Source organism: Neodiprion pinetum, chromosome 5 (genome assembly GCF_021155775.2).
Source record: "Neodiprion pinetum isolate iyNeoPine1 chromosome 5, iyNeoPine1.2, whole genome shotgun sequence".
NCBI classification, from domain to species: Eukaryota; Metazoa; Arthropoda; class Insecta; order Hymenoptera; family Diprionidae; genus Neodiprion; species Neodiprion pinetum.
This window is the reverse complement of record NC_060236.1, coordinates 21,873,129-21,888,742: the sequence shown is the minus strand read 5'-3', so window position 1 is coordinate 21,888,742 and position 15,614 is coordinate 21,873,129. Positions and strand designations below refer to the sequence as shown.

Sequence of the window (15,614 nt, the reverse complement as noted above, 5' to 3'; positions counted from 1 at the left end):
TGCCATTATACGCTGGCATATTTTGTATACCGACAATTTGAGAGCGGTTTTTGAATAAGCACACAAGAAAACGCAAACAACTTTGTTCTTTTCCTTCAAATTCCAAGATATGTTCTCTGAGAGCTGTTGCGATTACGATGCGTTTTTTCTCAGCTTAAATACTATGAAAAATTATTTTATTTTTCTCTCGATGAAGAAGAAAAGAAGAACGCACGGTTCGACACATTTTGTTTGAAAAGATCAAACGGGTCTGCGGGAATGGCTAGCAACGCTGCAGCATTGTGCTAATCACCATCGAGCATCGAGGAGAAGAAGCAAAAGGATAGAGGCGGCCCAACGGTGAAGATAGACAGAGTTATGCGCCATTAATTTGCCTCTCATTCTCGTATTACACGGAGGAGTTTGAGAATAGATCCAAACGTTGAAGGAGTGAAAAGGAGCCTGTTAGCACCGAGCTATCAGCAGCGGGATGATTTTCTTTCCGTAACGAATCATGGAAAGATTTACAAGACGAGCGGAAAGACGTAACACATGTACCATCGTCCGATGGAGTCAAAGCGAAGTGATAAGAGGGCCGAGGAGAGGCGAAAGAGTGCTCAGACCGAGTCTATTTTCCGAAACTGAGGGATTATTTTCACAGCTAATACCCACACTAAACCAATCCAAACGCCTAATACACCTGCTACGGACGATGCAGCTTCTCTAGTTTCTCGGGGGTTCGTGCCTCCCATCATCGTTTATTGCTTCTACGCGTGTGTCCAAAACTTGGAGGACATTCTTACACTGAGAAAAATTTCATTTGTTACAGTGACTAGAAAAATTCAGTAAAACAGGTATCGTTAAAAAAACTGTTTGAATATTGTTGGAATTACGAAAAACGAGGTACGCGTAATCATTTTGCGCTATTGCCGATCCTTTTTTGGTTATTGCAACGCAAAATCAGTTTGTGAGGTTTACTCTACTTTTTTAGCTAAACAAGGCTTCAACGTCAATTTATTCTTGCACAAGCATTAAATTTTCGCAACAGTTATACAAGAAAATATAGTAACAGTGATCGTAATGAGAAAGAATAGTAACGGATACTAGACTTTCTGGTAACAGCTACAAAATTTATTTTCATTTTCTACATAGAACTATATTTTTTGATTGTGGTAAAAAATGAAAATAGTCAAGGATTGAGGAGTGACCTGAACAAAAAATTTCTCTCAGTGTAAAATAGCGGAATTACTTCCATCGCTAACGAGCAATATTGATATACCTTCGATTTTCTGACGGGAAATATTCTCTCACTCTTAATCAACGTTGCACAACCTTGCTTTTAATTCTTTCTGTTTCAGCCTTGGTTTCACATTTATGTTTGCAGGTTATTACATTGAAAGAGAAATTGCGGAATGCACTTGCTTCGAAAAATGGGAGAAAAACACAATGCAGCAAATCGTTTGCCCAGTGTTGTGTTCTAAAACGCAATGTTGCACATTGTTTCAAACTCATCGGATAGAGCGGTGCCCAGATTTTGCGCCAATCTAGTATCAGCTCAATGCTGCGGAACAATAGCCATATTGATGGAAGAATTTAGTATCAAGGTTAAAAATAACCTCTCATAATTATACGAACGAGCTAATGATGATACAATTTCAGGAAGAATTGATTCCGGAAATGATTCAATAAGCCAAGCATAGTTGAGTTTGCAATCAAAACAGTGAATGACTTTTTTCGAGGGTTCGATATCGGGTTACGCTCAAGGCTTGTTAGAGCGCACGGCAATTGGGTTTAGTAAGTCATTCGTTTGTCCGGTCAATCAGTCAATCATTCAGGTAGGCAGGCTGGTGTAAAAGGATAAAAGGGAAGAAGGCAAGGGTTCGGTTCGGAAGGTTTGGTTCTACAAGCATCGGAAGCTTATTTGTGCACGAGGTTGAAGTAACGCGATCGTAACACAAAACATTGGGAAAGAAATCGCTATTTTTTTTTTTTTAAATTTTACGACGACTTTGAAGGAACTAGGAATAAGATTTTGAAATATGAGCGTGTTTTGTTTTATTACAAATTTTTCCCCACCATCAAATGTTACGATAACGTTACCAATTTCAAAATGATTATTTGCCGCAGATTTCCGGTTTCCGTCTCGGTGTTGATGTTCAACAATCGATTCGATTCCGTTCCCAGGACCCCGTGCATACGTTATATATAATAATGATAATGACGACGATAATGGCGGTAATAAGTAGCAGGCAGCGGTTGACTTTCGTTTATTTACCCCCCAGCGCCGAATACACACGCACGCGTAGTTTTAATTCCAGCAAGCTTCGTTAATTAGGGTAAGTTGAGGCGAGTTAAGGCGGGGTAATCTTCGTATCTAGATACGTATCCTGGTAGATACGTACGGATATAATAGGCTGGCAACGACAACTAATTACCCCCGTTCATTTACCGCATAAAGATTATAGTATCGTAACAACACAAGCATATTGTGTACGACATAATACGTGCGATGTCGGAATTTGTACAACTCGGATTACGGAGGTCAATTAGATAATATCGACTGTTGGTAAAACAGACGGGCATTCGACACTCACGTAGCAATTTCGAAACGTCGTTGTAAAATTTCAACCACCTCCAGCAGCAAGCGAATGGAAAAAATATCGGCGCACATTGTAGCGAGATTCAAAATTTAGTGGCATAAAAATAAGGCAACCTGTTTCCAAAGATTAACCTAACCGAACTAAACAAAAGACATTAATTCTTCTACGACGAATTGGAAAATCAATGAAAAACACGCTCAAGAAAATTGCAACAAATCGCTATCCAGCCGAATTCTACGTCTTAAAAAAGTCTTGTAAATTACGCCATTGATTATTATTATTTCAAACCAAAGTAGTTAAATTACCCAACAACGAAAACTAAAGACTATAATGAATTGTAATAGGTTTAAAAAATAGTAGTCAAACCAACTAATGAATATTGTAGGAAATACCTGAGTAGCGGAATTATTCAAGAGTACTAAAACTAAGTGATTATTTATTTAATGGTCTTACTGAGAAGAAATGAAAGTACAGAAAAAAAAAAAAAAAAGAACGGTCGGAAAATATCGACACGGCGCAAGGTCACAGGGTGTTAAAACAGGTAAATTGATTCTGAGTAATTATTCTCAAATTACAGACCTCTGACTCCCAATGTATATAGTATATAGTATATATATATATATATATTTACATTCCTTCCTCGCTTACATAAGCCTAGAGACAAGTAAACTTCCAGCGCATGTATGTATAATGTATAACGTATATACACGGTGCCTAGCCTATGTTTGAAAAGGTTAACATATATATAATATTAGTTATATATAAATATATGCACTCCGAAAAGCCGTTCTCCGCGTGTATTAAATACAGTCACAAACAAAAAGGGGGAAACAAAAAAAAACCTCCCACGTACAGATGCAGTATATATATATATATATATACACACATACATACATATATGTATATGTATAACATACGGTAAAATTTATCACCGGCGATTAACAATATTACCAACGACCAACGACCTCGTTCATGCGACGCAATTACAACGCGAAAGATATCATCCGCCACCGCCGTTGGTGCTGGGAGTGCTGGGGCCGATGTAGATGGGTACATAGAGAGACCCACGTGTACATAAGTTTCACAATTGAGAGTAAAAGTGTATAGGTAAATATATCGCTGGCTAAAAGAGTGTGGGTGGATAGTTATGTGTGTGTGGGTAGATAGGAACGACCAGGTTTCGACTGGACAGAGGGAAGGAACCGAGACTCTTCCTACTCGATCCGCTGCGTGTGTATTAAAATTCTTCTCTCTCGTTATAAAACCGTTCGATATAAATCCGCTCGTTATAAGACCGCTTCTTCCACGAAAGAAAACTTTTCCCATCAATTGACTCACCGAATCATCAAATAGAGTAGATTTAAGTTGGTCCAACTTTTTTTTGTCATAGTAATCCCCCGAGCCGGTCTTATAAGGAGAACGAAAAATGTTACCTAGAGATTCGCGTACCCTGCCGTTTGGCGAAAAAATGATACATATAAAAAAAAAAAAACTGTCGCAATAATACAAATTTGATTGCTCACCTTGATACTGTCGTAGCAAGCGGTGACTCGTCCATTTTGTACCTCAACGTTGGCTGGTGGATGTGCAAATTTACACTCCGTGTCAGGCCTCGTACATTTGTTACGTTGAAACTCTCGGCACACTTCCAACTGTAGCCACCTCGAATCTTTTCCGTTCAATAGGTTATTCATGTTTACCATCGCCATTTCTTTATTTATATCTCGTTCTTTATATAGTTTTTGTTTGTTAAGGTTTTTGTTTTCTTTTTTTTTTTTTGTTTTTTTTTGTTTTTCTTTTTACTGCTTTATCACCAAACTTCAACTTCTATTCGATATATTAATTTAATCGCGGAACAAAAAGCACAAATTTTTTCATGTGTTCATGCGTATTTAGTTGTATTTTCTTTTTCGTTTTAACTCCTTTTTCGTCGCTACTTTCTATCTCTGTTATCAACTTTTTTTAAACTATACTTTCTCTCTCTTTCTCTCTCTCCTCTCCCCCCTCTCTCTCTCTCTCTCTCTGTCTCTTTCTTTCTATCTCTCTTCCTCGCTCACTTTCTCCTTTTCGCTCTTTCTCTCTGCCTTTCTTCTATGTGTGTATATTTCTTCTTTCACGTCTCACTAAACTTGGAGAAATGGAGAGAAACAAATTGTAAAAAAAAAAAAAAAAAAAAACAAAAACAAATTAGTATTATCGATATTATCGCTACTATATATAATTACTGATATCACTATTATTATTATTGCGCGTATTTGTGTACGATATATACATAAATATATATTATGCACAAATACACTGAAAAATAAAAAGCAATTTTCTTGTTTTTTTTTTTATTTATTGATTTAAACAGCACTTTCGATATTAAACACAAACACTTTTGCAGAAATTTATCATCGTCGTATTATGTATTATACTGTTATTCGATTTTATGGAATATTTTTTATACGTCGTGATTAAAAGGGAAAGTAATTTGATTTTGATATTGTTTGCAATATCATTTCCCAAGTCCCGAATACAAATTATCGAACGAAACGATGAATGGATCGATCAATCATCCAATTATAGGTACAATCAAATTGGTTTTTACTGTTGTTGCTTTCATTTGCAGATCTACCACTGAAACTTATTGGACGTTTGATAACGCCGACGGCAAAGTCATCGGCTGATAAGAATTAGCTGACTATTGCAATCATCGCTATAATGACCACTATTATTATTGATTTTCTTTGTCATTCTGAATCTACGACGAAATGCGTTATCGCTTGATTTCCTTTCGGAAATTGATGAATCATTTTTTGCTTGAGAGTTATTAAAAAGAAAAGAATAAGTATACAAAAATTAGCCCGACTATTTTCAAATATACAATAAACTAGCAATTTCGCGAAACAAAGTACGTCGTATAACTATTCTACGTGATTGCGATTTCAGATTGGGTTAGTTTCAAAGATTCTTGATATCGTTTAAATTTCCTCTACTTTCTCATTATAATAATATATCGTTGATTTCACGTTATTCGAGTAGAAAATGGAAATATTTTTTTCTTTTAATGTAATGCAATTTTATCCGACGTTGATTATTATAATTATGTTTTTATTATTTCCCTCCCGCAAAATAATCAAAGATCAGCCACTGAATTCATACATCATCATTGATCATTTATTACTTTTTTCGTTTTTTCCCTCCGTCGTTTTCACCGTCGTCGTTGTTATTTATTATTTTTTCTTTTATCGTTATCGTCGTTTTACTGCACCATTTTCTGTATCATCGCCATCGTCATCGGGTAGCGCGGTATATTAAAAAAAAAAAAAAAAAAACTCACAGAACCACTGAGCCTTTGTTGTTCTCCTGAAATCACAAAAAAAAAGAATATCCTGTTAGCCTCAAGCGAATGATTTAAGATAATACGATTATACAACGTTATGCACACGGACATACTACGTGCCATTCGTTCCCATACATTCAACTCTCTTATCGAAAAAAATCATCGCATGGTGATTAGTATGATTATGTATACTTTTCAACTAAAGGAAAAAATTATCAACTCACAGATACAATCACTTATTACCATACATACACTGAGAGTAATATTTGTAGTTCCGGTTACCTCTCAGTCCTTAACTATTTTCATTTTTTACCACAATCAAAAAATATAGTTCTAGGTCCAAAATGAAAATTAATTTTCTAGCTGTTACCGGAAAGTCTAGTATCCGTTACTATTCTCTCTCAATGCGATCACTGTTGCTATGTTTTCTTGCAACTGTTGCGAAAATTTAATGCTTGTGCAACGATAAATTGACGTCAAAGCCTTATTTAACTAAAAAAGTAGAGTAAACCTCACAAACTGATTTTGCGTTGCAATTACCAAAAAAGGATCGACGATAGCGCAAAATGGTTACGCGTACCTCGTTTTTCATAATTCCAACAATATTCAAACAGTTTTTTTCACGATACCTGTTTTAATGAATTTTTCTAGTTCCTATGACAAGTGAAATTTTTTCACAGTGTATAAATACATGTATATTCGATTTGCAAACTTTTTAAACGCGCGGGGATTATGTATGCATGGGTTTATAGTATATTATGGGTAGACACACACTCGCACACATACACCATGTATATATCGAGGTCAGCGTCAATTCACGCGCGTGCAGCCTCTACAGCCGCCCTCGTCGACGCATGCGTACAATATCGTACATAAGTACAGGTATGTATAGCAAGTTGTGTATATATATATATATATATACATATACAATATATATAGTAGGTACGCGTAACGCTACACCAGCTTTCGAAATTCGTAAATTATCGCTCGGACAGATGGGATCATTGTTGCCGATAATATCCCTCGTGGTTGGCGGAGGGAGATGAAGGGGGTGGAGGGGATTCGCCCAAAATAGAGGGAAAGAGGAGGAAAAAGAAAGAGAAGAGGGAAAAAGCGAGGAAGCGCTAGTGGCGTTATTTAGTACGACGGGAGGGAAAAGCGGACAGGGAATGAAGGATGAGAGATCAATCGAAAGGGCTGAAACGAATAGCCCAAGACCACGAAGAGAAAAAGTGTCGTAAATTGGTCGAAATAATTCAGGGATAACAAGAGAAAGCCTTCCATGGATAGGTTTTCACAATTTATTAATCGGCACATAAATTTTTAGAAATTACGATCGGCAATATTGATCAGTTGAAATTTTTTTCAGGAATTAATGGTCGGATTTTTTCTAGTTACTGTAACAAATGAAATTTTTCTCAGTGTAGGCTAAGGAATAGGTAGGCGAAAGATAGAGAGAGAAAGAGAGTGAACAAGAGAGTACTGCATAGTCGGTGACGGCAGTGAGGCAGCATTATAAACCGACGAAGCAACGGCGGCAGCTTGTCACGTGGCTAAAATTAACACGAGACACACCCACCCACCCACCTAACAAACCGAACCAACTGAACCACCCAACCATCCAACCAGTCAGCCATTCACTACGACCACGGTTCCTAAGCATAATCATCCGCGATTTCATCGCCCAAAACTGGTTGTGTTTATTTTGAGAGGGTAAATAGTCGTGAAAAATTTGGCGTGACCTTAAAATTTATGCTACCGTTCTCAATGTTAGCAGAAATTTTGTCCTTTCGAGTGAGTAACGGAGAAATCGAAACGGTCAGAACATATATTCCCTCTCGTTTCGTGTTCCGATTTCAACGAATGAGCACGAATTGTTTTTTATCAATTCTTGGAACCATTGTTTCTTTTTGTTTTTTTTTTTCCACCCAATTTTTGGACGACGAGACGTTTTTGATGATTGTAGAATTGTCAGTTCACATTTGACGGCCACTTCGTGATAAGAACTTTCTTTCGGACTTTATCAGTGGGGAAACCTTTTTCCGTAAACTTTTCAATATTTTTTCGATGCAAATGAACAGCGCGATTCGTTCAGCTCCGTGTTAAGAGGATAACACATCGATTGAATTCCAGCTCAAACAACTTCGATTACACCTGTTGAATCTGTGCCTTACAATTACTTTGTCTCGACTGGTCTGGACTAAAACAATCGTTTAAATCAATCGGGAGTTCATTGATGTTCAAAAAACATTTCCCAAAAGTTGATCAATGAGCCGTTTGAAATTGGTGGGAAAGAACCTAAGCGCATCCTCGAACAAATGTTAAAGTATGGCACTTGATAGAAATTGACCTAAATTCGTACCCTCAAGTTGATATTAAAGTCATGCAACAGTCCTACCTTTACCGAGCGAGCAAACTCACTATATCCTTCCTATATATTAAATAAACAAATGAACGGAAAGAGCTGAACTTTCGACCGTGCATCGCTCTTTCGTAACTGAATTGAGGAAAGTGACTCATATCCGGAAAATCGTCAAAAAATTTGTGGGTTTTCGACACGTGCTCCCATTTCTACATTTCTGGCACTTCAGGGGCCAAACAGTGCATAGTTTACATACTTTACGCAATCCCGGAAAGTATCTCAACTATGCACTTTTTGGCCCGAGAAATAGTAACATATATCACAAAACTACACCGTTATTCACGATTTTCGGGATATGAGTAGTTTTCCTGAATTCTGCTACGAAAGAGCGATGCATTGTCGAAATTTGAACCCTATCCGTTCATTTGTTTATTTTATATAGGAAGAAAAAGGATGAGTTTGCTCGGTCGGTAAGAGATTGAACTGCTACATGATCTTATACTCGAATACGTCCTATTTCGGCGCTGTGCTACGTTATGCTGCTTATCAAGTTGTGCGACTCTCATAAAATTTGACACTGCTTTTCCAATTTGTTCCAACCAACAGCAACAACAACGAACGGAATTATTTACAACAAGCCCGTGAAGAAGATTCATAGCGTAAAAGTGATGGGGGGGGGGGGGGGGGGGGGGGGGGGGCAGCAGATTTAAGAATCATAACACAAAATCCAAAACAGAGAGGCTAATGGAATGTAGACGTGAAAAATTAATGTTGGGAAACAAGGAGAAGAGATGATATATGAGACGGGAAGAAGCTAGTTTGGTTTATTTATAAAAAACACTACGAATAGATGGATGTAATGAATTTTTGCCTCTTTCACGTTGTTTCCTTCTGTTCGAATTTTTCTATTCTTTCATTTTTCGGTAATAAGTAGCAGGCAGCGTTTTTGTACATGTACATTTATTCATATCTGTTATTCAATATCATCATCATCATCCATTTATCAAAATTCCCTTTCACTTTTTTTTCCCATAACGTGTTTGTTAGTCATAATCGTTGTCTCATCAAAATTTATTTGCATTCATTCATTCATCTTCATTAGAATGATTTATTGATTGTCATTTTATAAAAATTATTCAGTCATTCACCAGCCACTAAATTCTCGTTTGCTCAATTCTTCTTGTATAGTTTTTTTTTCTTGCCTATCGTAATTGCAGTTACTGTAACTCAGGCATAGACGATCATTTTGATCGTAGAACAAAGCGATTAAACAATCAGTGATTTCCATTCGGTCGTGTATTTTCACAAGATTACTTTCACGAGTTCTGAGCTCGCCGATTGAATCAAGACAAATGCCCAAGCAACACTGACACTGGGAAAGTTGCGAATAATCGTGGAATCACGCAATCAATCGACCCTCGTAGTAAACGGTGTTGAATTTTCTGAGGCATTAAACATGCTTGAATTCGGGTATTCATCCGGCGAAAAGTGATTTGGTAACTTCAAGTCATGTGAATTTATTTCAAGTTTGCCCGAGCAACTTGATGTCACTTGAATTTCTCGTCTTTTCAACGGAATTAATCTCGTTGCATTTGCTTTGTGACCGCAGCTGAATTCTCGACTTGTGTAACCGAAAGTCTTTCGAATTCATATGCTTACGGTCCTGAGGGCTCCAACTGATGGGACAAACCCCTCATCGCAGAATCTTCCAAACTTCTCTGGAAGTATTCTGCCGTGCATTTTCATTCTTATCGATTTCCACTGCGCTTGGCGCGAGACTCCACCGAGTCTCTCCCGATTCGCAGACATGCGTCACACCGACGATGGCAGCGACGATCAACAACACTGCTCGCTTCGTGCAATGTGCAATGCGTGCAATAACAGCCAGACTGCAGCTGCAGCGCAGCATATTAGCAACAAACATTGTTATCCATTCGAGACTGTTCTCTCGACTCGTTAACACGGTCTAATTTGTTGACATTTTGTCCTTGTCGGCATCGTCGTCGTTGTCACGTGACGCAGACAAAAATGAGTTTTTCTCATGGAAATACTGTGCAAGCACATTAATATTGTGTCCAGCGATATCAGAATTCAATATTCATGTATAATTCCCGTATATTCCTGCTTATTTTTTTCAAAACTTCCGTATATTCGTGTATCGTGATCTCTATGGCGTTTGTCCTTTATTGTGATGTAATCAACGTTGAACACCGTCGTATTCGACGATGTGTAGAACTGATGAATTCGGGTGGAGTCAAAAATGTAGAAAAATCCAAAAATAAAAGGGTCACAATACCGAATTTTCAATTACGCGCAAATGTATTTCAAAGATTTTCAAAATTTAGAAAGCCAAAGTAAAGAATGGTTAAAACGAAAGGTAAAGTATTAAAAATCAGAATACAGAACCGTTACAATGCTGATGTATTCGTTGTGACAATTTTATATTACAGTTCTTTATACTCTATTCTTCCTACATTTTGACTTTCCATGTAAGTTAAAAATTCCACAATTGCAGCGATATTCCGAAGAATAATTTCATTGCAAATTCCCGGTTGCTGTGGGAAATTTCCGTATAAGTCCAGTATTTTCAAGGGCACTTTGATATTCCTGTATAATTTCCGGTTTTCCTGGAATTCCCGGTTGCGGCACACGATTAAAATAAACTCAGTAACAGTTACCAATTTATTTATTGTTTTTTCCTTATGCGAAACTTAATAAATCAATACGGTACACATACAAAATTTTCACCCGCAAAAGACAAACGATAATTAAGAAATATTGATCTTCAGAGACACGTTATATGTGAAATACTTATTATTTTATCGTTGTTAATGGTAAAATAATTGTAAATATGTGTACACCATTTTGTTGAATTTTTCAAATTATAATTTTCAACCATTTCGATGCCTCTTTTACTTGTTATCATTCCATTTCTCGTTAAAACTATTTGTACATTCAAGAAAATAAATGAAACCAGAAATGGCTACGTACGAAGAGAATAATTTTTCCTCAGCAAACTGAAGAAGATGACTCTGAATGAAAAATATCGTTTAGAGTTGCAGGATTGAACTGATTTGATGAGTGAAGATTTTATGACGAACTATTCCCTTCTACTTTTCTATCTCGCGGTAGTGTTTTTCTTTTTGTCTTCTTTTTCAATCCGCTTTTGCCTTCACTTTTCAACACATAGCATACTTTATTTCTCCTTTTTCGTCGTCTTCTCCTTCTTTCTTCGCTTTTACGTCTGCAGTTCCTTTTTCTCGCGTTGTATTAAATTATACGACGATGAAACCGGTGAATTATTCGACGCAGGAAAAATGAAGGCTACCAAAAGAAAGAGAGAAACAAAAGACACGAAGAAGGAGATGGGAAAGCAGAAAACACGCGTATGCTCACTGTACACACACAGATAACAATATTGCCGATGTGTGTTTGCTGCCACTCATCTTCTCATCGGTTTGACTAACTGACTGGCTGACTGATTGGATGAGAAGATTTCTGTTTAACAAAACTTATCTCAGTTGTTAACCACGCGTGTTGCACGCGTTAGGTGTATTATTAATCACGTTTTCAGCAGAAAGCAAGAAACAAAAAAAAAAAAATCGATCAACGCGAGTCAATCATCAGCATCGTCCTTGTTTCAGGTCCATCGTCATCGTGGTAATAATATGGTTTATAAAATAGGCTGATTGATTATAAACAGTGTATATATATACATGTTGCGTATTAATACGATTAAACGTAACGATGATGTAACTTAAGCGTTTCATGATAATACTTTGCGGTAATAACAATAATAACAATGATATTAAGTATCGGAAAAAGAAATATCACGTAACTACGACGATGGTGGAAGCACAAAACAAAAGGAGGCAACAAAATATCGTTTAATGTGACTTGGAGAAAATTTCAGAATATTTTATATCCATGGATTAAATAAAACTAAAAATTAACAGTATAAAACGCAGTTTGTTCACCGTTTTTGACTGAAATGCTTAGTATATTTTTCTTCAATTTCTTTCTTCAAAATTGCGACTTGTGCAGTATGGAATGTTATAAATGGGAAAAAATACTGTGAAACCTAGCAGACAACTACTTAAAATGCAGAGTTATGGATAAAAATTAATCCGATAGAATTCAGAATTGGAAGAATAGAATGAAGCGATTTTGTTAATTGAAAAAAGAATAAATAAATAAATAAGTAATGTACGATTCTGAGCGTCAGTGTTACTTTACACCAGTGAGTATATTTCCAGTACAACCTTTTTATCGCCTCCCTTTTCTCAGTCTCTGACTTCTGACCGACTTCACTCTTACACAATCATTCTTTTTCAACTCTCTCATACTTCTTTCATAACGCACCTGAGAGGTGCAATATACATATACACACACACACATGTATTCAAAACACAAATATGCATAAATAGATAACCGCATACACACACACACACACACAGTCGCGTCTAGCATAAAACAAGTCACAAGAGCGTGGGTAATATTTACCTACGAGTTCTGCAAACGGTGAAGTAGCGAAGAAGAACAAGTGGAAACTGAATCGGAATATCCCCCTTCGGCTGGTTTTACGTCAGTTTTAAAAACGCGGTAGGAACGCGATATTCACAAATAATCGAAGAGGAAAACGAGGGACTGGGGAACAACAACGATCGAAGCGATAAATTATACACGCGGCACTCGACGAGCGATGCACACAGGGCGATTGTTCACGTGATACTCATCGCACGGAATCAAACCGAAAACCAGTACGATTACAAACACCTCCGTTGTATCGCTGCCGCTGTTGCTACCGCAGGCACGCACAGTTTTCTACCGGTATGACGCCGCCACGACTTGGGCTCGGGACTCGAGCAACGATTCCGGCGAACGAGTGCCGCCTCCTTCGCTCCGCTCCTCGCCTCTCCTTCTCAAGTCATCGATGACGCCGACTCAGTACCACGAGTTGGTTACTCCAACGGCTGCTCGCCGCCTCGCAACGCTATCACGAGTTCCACGCTCCGCGCTCTCGACGTTGGCCCAACGATTCTAATCTTTCATAAAACTACAGCACCATTATATTTTCTTACTTCGTATTTTCGTTACTTTCTTGTTTATCCTTTGTACTACACACACGTGTATATTTATGTTATCGATGCTGCTGGTCTTCTCTTCTTCTCTCCTCTTGTGTTTTGTGTTGTGTTTTTTTTTTTTGCTTGTATCAGTTTCTTTACGACCAATTCGAAACTGGCTCGAGTCGGTGGATTTGTCCTCGTTCTGTTGACTGTTTCTTAGGTTTTATCATCGACCAAGTCTTACTATCAAACTTTTTCGCGATAGTTTATAACTTTTGATTAAAACCGTGGGGAATGAAATATGAATAAAAATTAAGATAAAAATTTACAATTGTTCACGCGTATGTAATGTTCGTTTGTAACATACGTTTCGCGATATGACGTTTTATGTACTCGCCAGAAGCACCAGTATAACGTAATGTTGTTTAATCAGTTGACAGCCAACGGCTAACCAATGAAACTTTGACCACGAGAACACAGAAAATCACACCAATCGAGAAACCGTTTGCGACACAAGTTTTTTCAGCGTTTTATTCGTTCCTTTCTGATGTCATTATTAAAACAAGTATAATACGATGTTGATTTGGATAACCAATGTATGTATGCAGTTCGCAGTCACAACGTTTGGGATTAACAAGAAGCGCAGACTGTGTTATCACCCCGTTACGAAATATTATCTCTGCCTTTTCTTTCCACCACGATGATGACAACGACGACGACGACGACGACGATGTTGATAAACATTATTTTGATTATTAACGCGCGATTAGAAACATTTTACGACAATAAACCTCGGAGGAAGGAAAATAACGAATACATAAATGTATAAATACAACAATTACAATTATTTTTACTTTTATTGTTGAAGCAGAACAAGATGCGCGCTAGGATGAAGATACATATACATATACATATATATATACATATACTATGAAGCAATAAGAACGAAAATAATATATATATATATATGTGTATATATATGTATATATATATATATATATAGATATATTTATTTATTTGTTATTTTTCGGGGTAAAATATGGAGGCGAGAGCGATGCTGGTTAGCCTTGCTTGTGCTAGCGGGGGCCTGGCGCGACTGACTGACGAACGCGGCGGCCGCTTCGCCTCCCCCCTCCACATGCCCCGCGGGCGTCGAGGAGAGTCCACTGCTGCTCCCCACCAGGCACCGCGAATATTCTCCTCCCTTCCCCTCCGCCCACGCGCTACGCCGCGCTACTCGATAAATCTGAGCACTGCGCATGCGCGGAATCGCCACGGCTCGATTCCCACCCGAAAATTCGCTCCTAGTCCTCCTCGCTCGCCGCGCTGCTGCACTGCTGATGTGCCGGCCACCCGGACCCCAGACCCCCCTTCTCGGCCTCCTTGCGACCCCTTACTTCGTGTATTCTGCGCGCCACGAAGGAGTTGGGAAACCTTAAGCTCTTTTACGCTGCCGCTGCCGCTCCTTCTCTCCTCGAGCTTAAGGTGGTTCGTCTTCCATGAAATGAAATGGTAAATATATGACCTTGTCTCCCGCGATATGTGTGAAAGTTGAACCACCTCACTTCGTACATCGAGACCATGTTTTAGACTCCGTTGACGGACGAATGGAAGATAAAAACGCCGTATTTGATATTCGCATACATGCGACTTGATTATTCACCGTACACGTATGGTTCCGCGTTTCGTTCACAGTACATGGATAATATACCTCGTTCTACGCACACACGTGCGCATACACATAAGTGTTATAACAACGGTAATAGACTTTGGAAAAATTGATGCATAATTGAGATTACGTAACATGACTCAATGATGGTCTCTGATTTTTTAATTAGACATTTATATTTAAATTGAAAGGAGTACAGCTAAATGCTCTTCCGTAAATTTAGCGCTATTCAAGGTTGGATAAACGTGTCAAGTAAATGAGAAAGGAGATTTCAATCCAAGGGACTATTTACTTGGGAAGGCGTATTTACGCTGATCTCCGATGGCTTTGGGAGTCTGGATATTTTTGGAAGACCGTGCAATTCCTTGGAAGTCTTTGGAAGTCACTACGGAGTTATATGGAGTCTTCTGGAAGTCATCGTAACTCATTGGAAGTCAGCGGTAGTCAATGAAGTTTCATTCTTACAAGTCGTATTCCATTTTATCGTTAGTCTGTACCAAAATTAAAGTAACGTTTGAAAAATATGTTAATTATTACAGTGTCATGATATTTCGCACTTTACGATGAGACCAGACTCAAGTTTAAAAAAGGTTTCACGTATAATGATGTTGAA

The 15,614-nt window shown here is 37.9% G+C and overlaps 1 protein-coding gene across 1 annotated transcript in view; it reads right to left on the bottom strand.

The window, feature by feature from the left end:
• Positions 1–14,159, bottom strand: part of LOC124219716 (uncharacterized) — a 127,079-nt gene extending 112,920 nt beyond the window's left edge. Inside the window, exons 1-3 of the mRNA XM_046627702.2 lie at positions 12,770–14,159; positions 5,902–5,927; positions 4,103–4,702 (exon numbers count right to left, since the gene is read on the bottom strand). Of these exons, the coding sequence (XP_046483658.2) occupies positions 4,103–4,288 (186 nt within the window). The 5' untranslated portion in view covers positions 4,289–4,702; positions 5,902–5,927; positions 12,770–14,159. The remainder of the gene's footprint in view (positions 1–4,102; positions 4,703–5,901; positions 5,928–12,769) is intronic.
• Positions 14,160–15,614: the final 1,455 nt, after the last annotated feature.